We start from the raw sequence: 16,600 nt of genomic DNA, 5'->3' as shown, positions 1-16,600 counted from the left end.
GATGCTCTATTAGCAAAACAACTGTAAAAGGTTTCCCATGGCACACCCCTAAAGGCAGCAGCACTTGCGGTGAAGTGGTGAATATTAGATGAAACTTTATAAAACTTAAATAAAAAATAAAACTTTTTCAAGAAGTGCAACTGTGTCTTCAAAATGTCATCATTATAAAGACAATAGGCCTGTGTTTACATCTGAGGAACTCATTTCAATGTGGAGGATATCATTCCCCAGTTAGAGACACATTGTGATTCAGTCTGTGGTCAAAACCAAACTACATTTTACATAAAGGAAAGCGTAAAGCCGCCTGGCAGCTTCTGTTCTGGTTTCTTTATCCTCTAAAGTTTACAAGGACACAAAGATATACGAAAAAGCAAACGTAAACCCAATGGACAGTCCGTGTGCAATACGTAGATGCACACATGAGTGTTTGAAGTCGTCCTCTGGAGAGCGGTGACACCAGTGCTGGAGCGTTCAGCGGCTGTGCCTATAAATAAATGTATTCTGCGCACAGGGTGTGTGATCCTGCTCTCTAGCCAAGAGAGGCAGCCCGGATAATTATCATCACGGCATTTCACAGCCTTGTTCCATTAGCTGTTATTTTTGGGCCATGCCGTTTGAAGTTTCTCTTTGTTTTATCTGCCTCTCACTAAACACCGCGGGGCTACTGGGACGGGCACGGCAGCTGAGCAGCTTAACTGTGGGTCTTTCAATGCACTACACTGCCTCCCTCGTTAGCTGGCTTACTCTTGTACCCACTGAGAGGACAGATGTGGGATTTTTTTTTTTCCTGCTGAGGACCTCTTGTCTTCCCCTGTTTTACTTTCACCGTGTTTGTGTTACTTTGCTCTGAGGTGTGTTCGAGAGATCCTTGATTACGGCAATCACAGCAATCAATGTCTTTTGTTCAACGTGGAATTCCCAGAGGATCCTCTCACATTAATTAGCTCTCATGATTTTGTCAAGACACACATATACAGATAAACACACACACACACAACGAGGAAGCAAGGCTGCATTTGAAAGTGAGCTTGTCCCAGAGTTAAGCATTTGCTCTTTTCATATTTTCCTGTCCTCCCTTGTGATGATGGACTTTATGAGCCTAATTGGTGGCAGAGATTTTAATAAAAGGTTATTTGATTCTTTTTGCTTTGTTCCTATCTCTCCTGTTGCCCAAATGAAGAGGCTGCGTAGTCATGGAGACGTCGGCCCCTGTGGAATTTGTGAACTGTGAACCGTTTGGTGAGATGACCCTGTAGCTGGGGGAGGCTGACATGGAGACATGTTTTCTGATTAACTGCTGTTTCACACTGTTGCCGGGGACAGGAATACCGAGGGCTGTACCGAAAGCTGAGGTTTCTAAAAGGCTTCTTCCTAAATAAGTGATGATCTACTGGGAGACAATTTGCTTCTGTTCTCCAAGGAAAAAGGTTTTTAAACCGTTGATCCTTAAGACAAAAGGTTTTATTATGAGTAATGTTCATACAAAGAGGCAATTCTTGGAAGAAAGAGTAATTTAAGGATAGTTGGGTGTTGAAAGATCTTCACGGACAAAACAGCCCGAAAAACTACAATTGGAAGCTGCGATTGTTGTGGGTGACGCTGAACCACATCAGCCCCTTGAGAGCCTCACTAGTGACGCTTAGTGGGTTCTGGATGGAGCATTTGGAATATAAAAGAGAGGGGTGAAAATATTCTGGATTAAATCCCATAGAGCTTTCCTGGTAAAACCATTACACCATTGAAGGGTTATCTGTGGAGCGTCTCATTCAGGGTGGAACCTTTCCCCGAAGCTTTTAGCTATGAACTGTGGCGCAGGGGAGGTTATTTGAGGTAAACAGGGTTTACACATCTTTTTCTTAGCCGAAATGGTATTGGGATGCATAGGAGAGCACACCCTCTTCACGTTGAGGTACCAAGACGTCTACTTGGTAGTACAGCCACCAAAAGACAAGAGAAATAATGATTCTGATAAATCCATATCTAAGGAGGTAGATGAAAAAAGTATGGGTGCTGTATTAACAGACAGACAGACACACAGTGCGGTTATTTGAAGAACTAACTTGTGTGTGTACGTGTGTAGTAAACTTCAAGAGGACTTGGATGGGCAGAGAATACTTTACTGATGTTCTATCTGCCTGTTTTGGTTCAGTCCATGTGGAGATACTGCACTGTACTCGCTGCCCTCTAACAACTTTAACACCTACACACACACCCACACAAACACGTCTTGGCACACATATTGACTGCTTTGTACCAAGTGAGCATATGCACACTGAAACGCCCATATTGAGCTCTTATGAACCTTCTCATCTAATGTTTATGCATCAACCGAAATCAAAACTGCCATGTGGGCTCATTAAAAAAAACGTGGGTGGGAGAGAAGGTAAAAAATAGCATATTTGTCATTGTAACGCGAGCAACCAGGTTAAGATTGCAGATATTTGGAATTTTTTGTGCGTACTGCAAGTAGGAATGTGCGTGTGTGAACTTACAGGTACACTGGGCTCCGACACCGCAATGCTTTCTGGGTACACAGTGGCCTTCACACACTGGTTGAGGGAGGCGGCGAAACGGTTGGCCTCATCTGCGCGCTCACAGCGGTTCCTCTGAGAGCAGCTGGACCGAAGGGAGAGGGAGGGGCAAAGAAATATGGTGTTACTCATATTTGTTCTTTAGCAGGGAAATAAAAACAGTGGCTGCCAGAAGTAGCACGGCCCTAAGAAAATCCATTACAAAAAAACCCCTCAATGAACGATCAGAAAATAGCGTTTAATATACAATACGACACAACGAAAAGTAAAAAAGGCCTAGAGTTAGACATCAATACTGATTCCAAATAATTGCAGCAATGAACATACTAAGTGACAGATTAAAAAAAGACTAATTGCCAATGTTGTGACAGGGAAGGATGTGGAAAGATTGGGATCAAACTGTCAAAAACACTAGCAGTAAACATTGTGAAGAAAACAAGCATTGAGTAATGTTGGTTTACAATACTAGCATTGCTGTGATGATGAAATAACTGGTTAAGGCGGGATTTATCAGCCCTGCTTCTCATGGACACATTATAAAAGCGCATTTAGATTCACCACCTCAGTCTTTAAGGCAGCTGGATGGATCCCTCCAAACTACACCAGATGCTCAGGGCATCCTTTCTCCTCTTTTTCTGTTCTACTCGTGTAGATTTGTTTGTTTTGTGTTGAGAAAAGGCTGATTTGACATACTCTTGATTTTAGATTAGTTATGTTGTTCCCGAAGAGACAGCTTGTTTTCTTGTTGTTTTACAAAAACAATTGAAGCCATAAGCTCAGCGTTGTAAAAATGTGGTTTCATGAGACTGCGAGCAAAAACAGCAGCTGTCTCTCCTAGGACACGTAGCCCCAACGTTTCTTACCATGGTAGGCGACATTGGAAGTTATTCATTGCGTAACAGACCACACAAACGAGCGGTAGCAGCAGCAGTGAAGCCTGTGTCTCCAGTGAGTAATTTAATACACCATGCTAAACATAAACCACGAAGCCACAGGATTAAGCACTACACGGCCGAAATATATTCCTCAATCGCTGGACAACTCTGGTCATGCAACTGGTGCAAATTACACGGTGCTCACTCATAAGAGATCTTAATAGCCAGACAGTATATCAAGTGCCTGCGCGACACCCCCACAAACCGCCACATCCTTCATTAAAAAAAAAACTCAACCACCTCCTCCCTCTCATTAAAACGGTGTGTTCCCTGCATCCCACTGCACCAAAGGCTCTCTATCCTCATCCAACCCAGTCCGGTTAACTGCCTGTCTGGGCACAGCAGCTCTAATTGGACCCCGATGGGTCAGTCGCTGTCCATGGTGCTTACGTGCTACTTCAGACCCTGTCCATTCTCCCGTGGCTGCTGACAATGTGTGTGTGTGTGTGTGTGTGTCAGGCCGATATCATGCCTCTTAACCACATGCTCTCACACACAGTGATTCTAAGCTACATCTTCATCCACAGCTTCTGTCTGTTATTATGGTGTCAGAAATTCAAGCCATAGCCAGCTGACGCACATGAACAGGCACGAGCACACACACACACACACACACACAATCAGAACAGTCCATAGGGATTTTAGATATAGGGAAAGTGTAGGATTAGTTTATTATTGTGAATATGTCACTAAAGGATATCTTTTTAACATCCCCAGTTTTGAAACTGTATTTGTACGTTTTCATTGTTACTTCTGAAACACCGTATACCTTGCCTCTTCATTTTAGTTCATCCTGTATCTCTCTCCCTCACACTCTCTCTCTCCATGTCTCTCCCTTTTTGCCTCACTCTTAAAATTCCAAGTTAAAATTACTATAGCTTTCTTAGTCTGCAATTTGGCGCTTCTTTTACAGTCACAATGGCAGCACAGAATGATACTTAATGTGCTTTCAGGTGTGGACTGCAGCACAATGTTTTATGCATGTATTCAAGCTGCACGGGTACGGATGCAAAAACTTGGGTGGTCATTAACAGACAAAAAGCACTGCATTGATTTTCCTCACTGTAATTTTCAAAAAAAATCATTTTGGTTTGGGGTAAAGTAAGATGAGAGCGCGGCGAGGGGGATGTGGCAGCGGGGATGGTGTGCAGGATGGCTGCTGTTGCCATGGTTTCAGGAGATGGCCATTATCTCTGTGTAGTTATAAACTGACCCCTTGCATCTCTCATTAGCTGAAGTGCATGCCACTGAGTGTTGACTAGGATCCTGCCTTCCTCATCCACTCCCCCCCCCGCTCCACACTCCCCTCCCATCCTCCTGTCTGGCCCTGGCCTGTCACTCAGCAGATCCGCCGATGCTTTGTGCTCCGTCACTACAGGAGGGACGCTCTCGCAGAGAAATAAGGTGTTAAAAGGTGAATTTCTCTCAAATGAGAAACAAACAAACAAACATAAATACTGTACTTGCATACAGAATTCCATGTACACACACTGACTTGCAGTAAATGCACGCCGTTCTTGTCCCGTCTCCTGTAATTATTGGGATATTTTTTGCCCTCCGCCGGGAGCTGGAAGCAGCCTGGGTGTCAAGCCCTGTCCGTGGTGCTGAAGTAGCTGCTTGCTCTCCTATTATTACTCCTCTCTGGCATCTACAACTCTACTGCAGGGTATGGGTGCATTTGTAAGTGGCAGTCAGATTTCATGCAGACATGTGAGGCAGGTGAGAGAAGACAGACAAAACACGGACGGCTTATTGTTGTCTCCAGTGTAAGATGTGTGGGCTGCACTGGTGCAACTAAAGCCTCTACACACGTTTGCACTGTGATCTACGTCGCTAACCCTTACATGCAGAGCAACTTGTAGTGGTGTGTGGGTGCAAAGGAACATTTTACAAAGTGGGAGGTGGAGGTCAGCTGAGGCCATACCTCAGGGGCTGTTCCACCGGGTGACTGCTTGTTATTTTGTCGCCTTGCACCGGTAATCGCGGCTGTGCCAGGCTTTGATGGACAACCAACCTTACGAATTCACACACCCATTCACATAAACATGACAACAAACAAACAAGAGAACCACAACAACGTATACGCATACGTAACAAACATGAAATAACGCGGCCCGTCCCACTCAAGCCTCCATGCGCAGACGCACGTTCCTCGATGCCTTCTCCTCCCCCCGTCCTTACCACATCTAAGGACTTCAATGGGAGTGTGGAGGACTGTCTGATTGCAGCTCTCGTTTTGAGTGCCGTGTGTAAAAAAGGAGGGGGAGCCATTTTAAAATCACCTTCCTTTGCTAGAGCCAGACCACAACCGCCACAAAAAAAGAGGAAAATGAGGGTTTGGAGACACAAGGGGAGGGGGGGGGGGGGGTGGGAGAAGAAGAAGGGGGCCATAATGTAGGTATGATGAGGAATAACTAGATGTATATTGAATATTTGATGGTGCTTAACAAAGCTTATAGTCTTAAGTGGCAGCCCATTATGGCAAAGAATCACTGGCATGATTTGCATGACTAAAATGTATGAAACTCCACTGCACCTGGCTTTTGGCTCTCAAACATGAAAAAAAGGAACAATAAGGTGAGCAGTGAAGTGTTGTGCCCCCTGCCTGCTTCCACAAAAGCAACACACAAACTGTTTTAACCTCATTTAGTGATTTCGGGCGTTTTTCCTAAAGTGTGAAAACATCCATATAAACTAATTCCAGGAGGTAAAGGAGGAGTAATAAAAAAAGAGTAGTGTTCTACTTCAAACCAACAGGTTGAAGCTGAAAGTCGTGTACAGTTCACGTCAGGGGTCAAACTAACAGATGAAACTCAGGGTCTGTGTCCCCAGTGGCGGCGGATAATGTCACCGCGGTACAACGCCCTCAGGACGCAGAGCAGAGTGCGGCCCTCCCGCAGGGAGCTCTTATTGTGTAAACTGAGTCGAACGCCCTCGGAGGCACATGGTTTACGCAAACGGGGTCGGCATGCGTTAACGGTATTGAGTGAGGGTAGAGGAGAGGAGACGGGAGATAACGGGAGATTTGAGGGGCGACTATTGCTCACTGCTCTGCAGCAGCTCTAGCTTTCCTTGCGTGGGCTGAGCAGAGAGAAAGAGCAGCGCGGGGTCGGAAGCGTCTCAGAGAGAAAATGAGTGAGCGAGCACGGATCATTAACTGTATTACATGTAGCCTGCCCACTTTTACACACACACACACACACACTGGTGCAGCGTTTCCAAAAATCATGGCAGGCAACGCGTACGAGCTCTATGTGCCGGCAATCTATGGAAATATTGATAGACCCGCATGTCCGTGGTCGATATCTCATTAGGCACAATCGGGAAGATGGATGCAGCTTTCCTCTGACTGCTAATATCGCCTGTAGCTGATGAGTCTGCCATTAGACACACAGACTGACATCCGCAATGGGCTCAAGCAGCCATTTTCATCGCTGTGCTAATTGCTGTTGCCACTGGTCAATTAGAGATTTTTTATGATCGGTGTTTGACGTCATGTGATGAACATGCCTCATTAAAAGATTCCTTTTCTGGTGGAACCGGCACAGTCGAAGTGGGAGTGGGAGACAGCCCCTCCAGATTTAAGAATAGGGATGACATTTGCTTGGTGATGACACTGATCGTTTTGGTGCTGGACCAGACCTCTAGTTACATGACACATTGAGCTCCTCCTTCTGACTGCATTCGTGTCCCATTAATACGCGTTACTAAGCTGGCTCCTTCCCCTCCTTCTTTGTGCTTTCTTGTCCTGCAGGTAAAAATGGCATGTTTTTTTTGCCGGCGTTATAATGTGATCCAAACCGGGGTGCCAGACAAGTCTTTTGGCAGCAATAAATCTCCGATAGCACCGATTTCTGACAAGTGGACAGCTGTGCCATTCGTGCTGCTGCTTTGTGGGTTGTTGCAGAAACAGATCGAAGCGGTTCGGGCTACATGCAGATTGACGGGAAAGCACAAAACAGTATCACAGCGTAGTAGCGATGTGTTTTTACGCTCAGAGCAGCCTTTAAATGCTGACTCACTCTCTGCTGGGGCCTACTACACCAATAGCCCGGAGCTGTCATCCACGAGCAAGCCTTGATTTACACAAACTGTACATGTTATTTATTTTACTACGCGAGTCGTGATATTGTATAATAAAAAGAATAAAATTGAATCAAAATGCTGGTTAAATGCTGACCGTGGCACTAGATCTCCTCCTCCCTCCCTGGACAGAAGGACAGAATAACGCAGACAGATCTAAAGAAAACTTCCCGTCTTCTCCTGGGATTTGGGAGCCATCCGACTGAAGGGGCAACGGAGTGATGTGCGACATTTTCCGATGGAAAATCCTCTTCTGGGCATGATTAGACAGGTAATCGAACAGCGATGAGAAGCAGGCTGAGGGGGGGAGCAGCAGAGGGAAAGCGTCGCCACGGCTCCATGTTTTTGGATGGCGGTCAGTCGGAGGCTGAACGACCCATTCACAGAACTCTGACTGAAGGGCGCTGGAGATGATTGCCCCTTTGAGCTGCAATCAAAACCCTGTTTGGTCTTGTGGGCCGATGAGTGCGCAGCATCAAACACTCTACCCTCTCGCATTCCTACCTCCCCCCCCCCCCCCCCCCCCCCCCGCCCCCCTTTAATTTTTCGTGCATTCAGTGGATGCCTAGCAGCTGCTGGTAATTAAAGGACTTTGGAGGCTCACACGCCACTGACTCAGAGGAAGAAGAAAGCTAGGAGAAAGCCGCTCCTGACCAGCTCACCGCCTCCTCTGCATTCTCTCCTTCCCCTCAACACGAGCTCGTATCCTCCTGCGTTCCTCATCGGCCACCTTAGAATGCTGCACTTCAACGCGCATACACAATGTTGGAGAAAAAAGGGGGATGAATATTGTGGATGGCAGCTGTAGAAGGGCGCCGAGGGGTGAGGCGGGGGGGGTTAGGGTCCTATGTGTAGCAAGAAAAACCATCTCTGGAGTGTAGAAGAGCCGTTTCCAGAGGGAAGAATGGGACGCACTTTAGTCGTGGGCCCGAGACGAGTGGCACACCGTAGCTACATACTAGCTGAATGAGGTGCAACGTGGGGAGCGGGGGAAAGGTCACTTTATAAAATCAACAATGGATTTAGGGAGAAGGGGGCAGAAGGAAGCGGTAGCATCACAGCTGTGGCTGGCACCGCGGCTGGCAAGGGATTTAATTTGGTGTGAGTGGGAAGAGGGGAGCTCTTCACCGGGAGGGCGCAGCTGCTTTTCTCCAGCAGTATCAGGCACGAATACAACAACTACTAGTAGTAGTACACATTTGATTTCATTGCACATTTCATACTGTGCTTTAAAATACAGAAAATAAGCACAATAAGCAAAAAAAAACACAAAATAATATCAATATCAATAATAGTGTTAAAAACATTGGCACCCAGATACTTTCTTCTATTGTTGCTTTGGTTGTACATTGGTACAGTCCAGATGCGAATCCCATAACATCTCTTTTTATCACATTTCAACTGTAATTCGTCAGTTACCCGATACAAAATTGCCGTTGCTATCAACTGTCTTGCAACTCAGATGAAACATCTGACAACATGCAACTGTGATATTAGTCATTTTAAGGATGCTTTGTTTACAGCAGATTGCGCTCAATGAGGCCCTGTAAGGCCCTATTCACACCACTCGCATAGTCTTCATTTAAATGTTTTTTCCTCTTTGCAGCCACTCGGCCACAGCTGACAGGGGTCCCGTCACACTCATTCCAGGCTCAAGACACAGAAACCAGAGTCAGGTGGCACCAAGGTTTACTGTGGTGAGAGAGCAGATGGCTGATCTGACGTGAATTGCGGGGCTGACCTTTCCTCCCCCCGTGGTACAGCACAGTGTTCGAGGCGAGTGTCTGTGTACGTTCTCAAAAATCCAACCCGGGTGCATGCACATCCATGCGCACACATCCACTCGCAAGCCCACACGCAACTTACTCCACCACGGCATTTGCACAATAAACAGCTGTTCCCTCTTCACAGCGGCTTTCACCACAAAACAGCTTAAAAAAAACGTGTCGCCACCCCTGACCCGCAGCGGATCTGAATTAATAAGGTTCCACTTTCTACCACACCTACAGAAAAATCATGTGATTAACAGTAAAGCACAAAGGCTAATGTTGTGGTAAATTATCCTTCTGTGAAGGCACGCACACAGTAAAGAATATAAGGCTTTAGCCATCCCCTCCAGCACCTCGGCAGAAACATGCTGAATTACCTTGTCACTAGGCAATTATTTGGCCTGTCCCAGCGTTGGAGTGATGTAAATTACTTTAAGTGCACTTTGCAGGGGCCGCCATCACGGTAATGATGATTGCGGCGGGGCTCTGACACACAAATATTCAGCTATACCTTTAGAGAGAGTGGCTGCATTCAGCAAAGGATGTAAGTGGGGAATTCAACACAAAATTCAACTGCAAAGGAGAAGCCCAGACTGAGAGTGAATGTTTGTGCTGAGGAAACAAAGAGGTGGAAGTTAAGATGAAGATGGAGACTCACTGTAGCAGTGAGCTGTATTAATCTTGTGTGCCCAATATATTCTCTACATTATATTGTCAGTTCAATTTACAGGTTTATGAGTCATACACAAAATATGCGCACGTTGTCCTATGGTTTTCTAGAAGTTGGTCTTATTGCAGTAACCCTTTAATTCCAGCAGGTGTCACTCATGGCTTCTATGCCTATTCTTAAATATATATTGCTTAATTTTGCTCTTTTTTTTTTTGGTAAATGTTAAACAAAATCTGTGAAAAGTATGTTTAAACCAACCGAATGAGGATTGAGGGATACTCACATATTATGCAGGACACACCAGCCGCAGTGTGGGTCCCCGGAGCTCAAACACTCTCCACAAGTGCCGTACTGCTCACATGACTCGATGGGAACTTGGGTAACCTAAAAGCACATGAAAGGATCAGGATCAGAGTGCAGGCAGAGCAACAGACATCACTACATGTACACAAAGAAGCCTCTGGGTGTGTGTATATATGGCGTTTCATGTTGATGGATTATGTATGGGGGATGATGTGCCTCTAATGTCTGGGTGCCTCGGTGTGTCAATGTGTGAGACGTCAACTGCACAGGCAACTGTTCGCTTTATCTCGAGCCAGAGGAACAGAAGTGAGCAGGTGGGTTCAGTTGGCCAGAGAAAGCTGTCGCTCTGCCATCAGTAGGCTTTTGTCTGTGCAAAAACACTTTCGTATGGAAGAGTAGTGACGGACACACCTTCTCCAGTCTGACTTGATTACATGAATTTGAAATAGAACAACATGGTCATCATTCAGGGGAAGGTTGCAATGAACAAACAACGTTTTTCCCTAGCGCCTGTGTTAAGATCTACTTCATTAAACAAATTTAAAATCTGAAAAATAATCAGTCATGTTGCACAGCGAATCATTTTCGATGTTTTGTAAATGAAAGGAGCAGAGAGTTCGAAGCTAAACATATTGAAAGGGTCAACAGCAAAGTATTTGAATAAGCACTTACAGCTCAAAGTAAACACGCTGCAGGCTACTCCAAACAGGGCTGTCCGACAGCCATCATTTGAATGAAGAACAAACAGCCTCATAGCGCTTATGTGCTTGTGCGATTGACATAACAATTCATCATTTACATTATGTGAAGACAACTGAGTAGAGAAGCACTAAAAATCAAATCACACATCTCAGCAAGCCAACTAGCTGAGTTGTTGTGTGATCCACCGGCTGGGCCTTTTTTCAGCTGCTTCATAATATGCACTCATCCGTCTGTCAGTTATATATAATGAGTATGTGTGTGTGCGTGCGTGCGTGTATGCGGGTGAATCTAGCTGTGTGTCTGTCCGTCTGCCAGACAAGGTTCTGCTCAGCCACATGGCACACTCAGTCTGTTTGAGTAGAGGTCTGTGCGATCTGGAGGTCAGTTTGTGTCCGTTAGTGTGTGTGTGTGTGTGTCCTTAAGTGTGGCGTTGAGGGGCGGCCCAAGTCGTACGTGCATCAACAGGACCGCACGGCATAACGACCAGATGCAGCAGAGGAGTAAGACTCGAGATAGAGATTAGTTCTGGCAGTCTCACTGTTGTGTAAGGCCGGCACACTCTGACAGTGCGCCCCGTTCAGCCTAAACCTCAATGCGTCTGCGCAAATTGCGGGGAGTGAACGAAGGGTGCTCATTAAACACTTCAAGTGTTTCTCGAACCCCATGCAAATCGCCCACAACTGGGTGATATTAATTGCTAGTTGCACCACGGGCTGGAATTAACTGTCAGCTATAGGAATAGATAGCAGCTGGGTGTCCATCAGAGGTTTTTCCTTATTGCATCCTTATTAAAAAAAAACAAAAAAAACAGCTGACAGCAACATTTGTAACTTGCGCTTATTGCACGGCCTCTGAAAAGCTGTCAGTTGCTGTGAAAACTCCGGGCAAAAAAGTGCTGCAAGAATGAGTCCTAAAACCTGAATATGAGGTTGTGTTTTTGCATTGTTGGTTCCCTTGTCCCAAAGCCAATGGGTTTTTCAAATGAATTTGAGTCTTTTTGTCTCTAGTTAGCACAAGCTTAAGATATTCTGTTGTTCGACAATGAAAAATATGTAAGTAAACGGCCCTTTCTTGAGTTTTAAATGAAGCTAATAAGCCTTCTTTTTTACCCGTTGCATTGCATTCACACTGCCAAAAATCCCATAAATGTTTATTTGTGGGGATAAGCATCTCATTGAAGAACGTGTTTCAGTATAGAAAATGTTGGATTCGCCTCAGAGCTTATTTTCTGCAGTTATTCTAAATCCAATTGAAAAATCCCATTGCCTTTTTCCATCAGGGAACCGGTGGGACGCTAACTTCAGTGCTGGCTCACAGAACTACAGCCCCTCTGCAGCAACATGCGCTCCGGCCCACATCTATCCCATGTTTTGTCTTTGCTCCTTAAAAAGGCTCAATAACCGTCCACCTGTCGGCCTGCTGGTCCTAAACCCCGCGGCAACAGAGGGACGGGCCCAGGGGACAAAGAAAGCCATTGACACGGTGGGACGTCAACAGTCCCTGCTCTGTGTGGCAGCTACGCCACGGACACTCCTGTTAGATTAACCCCCTGTCACCTAAACAAACTCTATTTGTGTGTGAGTCGTCTAGCTTCAGGACAAACAGGTGGCATGCTGTAATGAGCTGCAGACGGGGTCACATCAGCAGCAGAAACTGCAACTGATGACAAACAAGCCCACCAGGAACGCCGGCGGGGGAAAAAACAGTGCGTGTCTCAAAGTTGATCCCAAAGTGAAGCCCTCTGAAAATATTTCCCATCCTTCCCAAAAAGTGTCAGAGGCTGAAACTTTGTTTGTAGAACTTCCACCGATGCCCGGCCTCGCAAAAGGGTTACAGTGTGGAGACAGCTGTCAGCAGGGGGGAAAGTATGGGGGGGGGGGGGGAGACTGACTGAGCTGATACAGACTGAAACATACAAAAAGGTAGGAGGGGGGGTAATAATAATGAAGGATGGGAACTGAAAAAGGACAGTGTGGCTGTGTGTGTGAGTGCGAGAGAGTGCATTGATGTGTAGGCCAGCATGGGCCGGTAGCAGAGGTGAGGGTTGGAGGAGGGTGAGGGGTAGGTGGGAGGGGGAGTGTGTGTGTGGGGGGGGGGGTGTCACAGCAGCTGTTGCCCAGCACACGCTACAGTCACTCAACACAGCAGGGCTGCACAATGAAGCCCCTTCTCCCACTGTGTGTGCACGGGCGTGTGTGTGTGTGTGTGTGTGTGTGTGTGTGTGTGTGTGTGTGTGTGTGTGTGTGTGTGTGCTTGTAGGCACACATGCACGGCGTCATAACGGATGTGCAGATTGTTGTTCCTGTGTTTTCAGGGCGGACAAAGGAGCGCAGCGCACAATCTGGTCTGATCGCCTCCCACTTTCTCTGCCGGCTGAGCGGCTGACCTGAGCTGGAGAGCATTGTTGGCGAGGAGCACTGCGCTCTGGTAAATCAATGCTAATAAAATTCCTGCCTAAGATGGCCTTAGCGGGGGGTTATTCAACCAGAGAGGCTACAGTGGAGTCGCTTACTGGAGGAACCCGGGGTGACTGACTGACAGCCGCGGGTTAAAACAACAGCTTTGTCTCTTTCATAGGCAAAAGGCTGAATAGAAGACTTCAGCCTGCATTGTCATTGCCAAGCGTCCTCTAAACCAGGGGTGTCTTCTCTGTGAATGAAACCTATAGGGGTTTGTATTCTAGCAGTAAAGCCCAGCCCTGATGCAGGATTTGTATGCTTCATCTTAACAGTGAAAGGACAAACACGCTTTCACAGTTTTAATCCAGTGCACCGCATTTAAGTGTCGGTAATGACACATTTGGAGTAAAAACTAATAGCGTCTTTGTAAAAGAACAACATGTTAGGCCTCAACAGTCCTCTGTAGGCCACTTAACTCTGAGCCTGGCCATGTTTAAGCGGTCCAATCAAACGCAAAACATTTGTACATCATTTCACTAGGAAATAAGTCACAGTACAGAAGTGAATGCGCAAATGGATTAAAATGGCTTTTAAATCCGACCCTTCGAAGGCCATTTGGGACTCCCAACAATTGTATCATGTGACTTAAAATAACTAATGAAGCTCATGCTTCTTACAGTTGGGGTCGAAGAACAACTTTAACATCAACAAATGGTGATGATGTTACGGGTGCGTATTGCAAAATAATCCTTATACGTTTTTTTTAACTACAACTCATTTCCAATGCTATTTTTGGCCACTTGTGAATAGAGGCTCCATTTTCAGCTCCTCTGCTGTGCTACCCTGAGATATCTCTTTGATGGGGGTGGGGGGGGCACAGGGGCAGCATGAGAAAAAAGACCAAAAAAGAAAGCGTAAGAGGGAAAAGAAGCAGGATGAAAGGATGGCAGAGCGGAGTGGAAGCGGCCCATTGTTTTGTGTTCTGATGGGACCCGCGGTCTCAGCGGTGCCAGATGTGCCTCGCCATGCTGAGCGGGAGAGAGAAGGAGACAGATCCCACCGTCCCCACTAATTCTGAGGAAGCTATTTTGCAAGTGGTTGCCAAGGCAACAGGTCTGGCTCTGACCTCAGGAACACCCCCACATCCACCACCACTGGCTCCAACCTTCTAAACCTTCGAAACAGTACACGGTAAACAGCTGGCACCTCTGGGACTTCCTGCCACCTACACCTCGTTTTAAACATGTACACACAAACACACACACACACACACACACACTGGTGGCTCACCTACACCCTATACATTTTTAATGGGAGTTAGCCAAGCTACCACGTCACTGGAATGAGGCACATCGATCATGAACACAATACCCATTCCATTCCAGCAGAGAAAAAGGGAGGGGGGGGGGGGGGGGGCATGGGGATGGGAGGAAGGTGTGTGTGTGTATTTTTGAGCGGGCCTAACGACAAAAGGCACAAAAGCAAAGCAAATACTTGCTACTGAATGAAAGAAAAGCAATTAAATCTAAAACGTCCCTGAGACCGCTGCTCCCCCAGTGACCCGCCCCGGGTCGCTCGTGTCCCGACTAAACTACACACAAGGACGCACGCTCGTTAATCCGCTTGAGTAATCCCCCCGAGGCTCTTCAGAAGGACAGCGGCCACATCTCCCCTGGTCTTGTTCTCGCTGTCTCCGTGGTCTCCCACTCCTCGGTGCACAAAATCCTCCTGCTGTCCCCACCCCCCCCAAGACCGAAAAACCGATCCGCCGCGTGGTTGGGTGGCAGAGCAGCGTTCTCAAAGAAACACACTCAACTGTGCCTCCAATGTAAGGGGCTATCAAACCTTCTCCTGATTTGGCTCAACCTGTTGTACAGGAATGACAATTTGAAAGAGGGGTGAGGGTTGTGGCTGGTCAAAGGGGGGGGTGGGGGGGTACTTGTGCGAGTGCTGATCCCTCAGAGGCCTTGAGTAGAAAAAGAACCCACGACACCTGGCCTACCAGTTTTGTGTAGAAATCTACAATATTGATTGATTGATTTTAGCCAGAGTACCACTTTTATTAGAGAGCCGTCTTCAGAATTAATGCAGGATATGTTCTGGGTAAACGGGACTTAGGCTCATTCAATGGGATATAAACTACCAATGGGTGTTTTCTGAAGGTCATAACCGGTTTTGCTACGGTGGTTTATAGAGGAACAGATTTTAAAGTGCAGGAGATAGCAGTCCGAGTAAATATCATTCATTGATTTTAAAGACTCTAAACCTTGGAGGGAGAAGAATCAGAGCCAACATGTAATGATACAGCTCGCTTCATCTACAAACAGCCATCTCGCGTACTCCAAAAATGATTTGCTGTGAAAACGGGAGCTTTTAACCTTTATTGTCGCGGCCAGCGCTCTCAGCCCCTCCTTTTCTCAGTCCCCACTGTATATGCATCCACACAAAGAGAAGACACACAGAGAGCCACACACATTCATTTGCTTTATTGGATTTGGCCTGAGCTCACAGATTTGGGTCAATTGAAAAAAGCAACAGCACAGTGACTGGGTTTAGAGCAGAATGAAAGAATGGGGGGGGGGGCAGCAGCTACACTAACTCTCTGAATTGATACTGAACTATGGTGGATATCTAGCTATCATAGTTTAATCAAGCAAAACTCTTGTTTTTCAAATCCCCTCCCCATGGAGCATCGGCACCCTGACAGCATATCCATGTCCATCCATGTTTTTCTATATATTTCAAATGACTATCCTGCTCTCACACACTGGTCTTCCAGTTAATTGTCAGCTGAATCACAACTGTGTGACAAAGAGTACATTCCACCCATATAGATTGATGGCGTATCGAGGAATTCTGGAGTGAATGATCGGGTTGCCCCTAACCTCCAATATTCCATCTTTATAAGAAGAATGTCATATATATATTTTACTAATTCACAAGTTGATCAGTTGTGGCTACAACTGATTCATTAATTAATCATAAATGTTATGCGATATGTGGTGTTATGTTAGGCGCCCCTTCACCCCCCCTGCTCCCCTCCCCCCAACTACATCTCCCTCCACTCATTCCACTTTCCCAAAGAGTACAGCTGTGCAGAAGCAGACAAAAGCCCCCTCTCCCATGGATTTCAGCATGTGTCCCCCGGACTAATAACCAACTGTATGGATTAAAGACAAAGTGGCACAACGGGCAATAAGGAAGATGG

At 46.4% G+C, this 16,600-nt stretch overlaps 1 protein-coding gene across 2 annotated transcripts in view; it reads right to left on the bottom strand.

The window, feature by feature from the left end:
• The window catches only part of plxna2 (plexin A2), a 146,797-nt gene that overhangs the window by 55,383 nt on the left and 74,814 nt on the right, over positions 1-16,600 (bottom strand). For both annotated transcript variants that reach the window (XM_062565349.1, XM_037478430.2), the window contains 2 exons: positions 10,272-10,372; positions 2,493-2,616 (listed from right to left, as the gene is read on the bottom strand). In XM_062565349.1, the coding sequence (XP_062421333.1) occupies positions 2,493-2,616; positions 10,272-10,372 (225 nt within the window). The remainder of the gene's footprint in view (positions 1-2,492; positions 2,617-10,271; positions 10,373-16,600) is intronic.

This window comes from Pungitius pungitius, chromosome 1, assembly GCF_949316345.1.
Source record: "Pungitius pungitius chromosome 1, fPunPun2.1, whole genome shotgun sequence".
Classification (NCBI taxonomy): domain Eukaryota; kingdom Metazoa; phylum Chordata; class Actinopteri; order Perciformes; family Gasterosteidae; genus Pungitius; species Pungitius pungitius.
The sequence above is the reverse complement of the archived record's forward strand: the minus strand, read 5'-3'. Positions and strand labels throughout refer to the sequence as shown.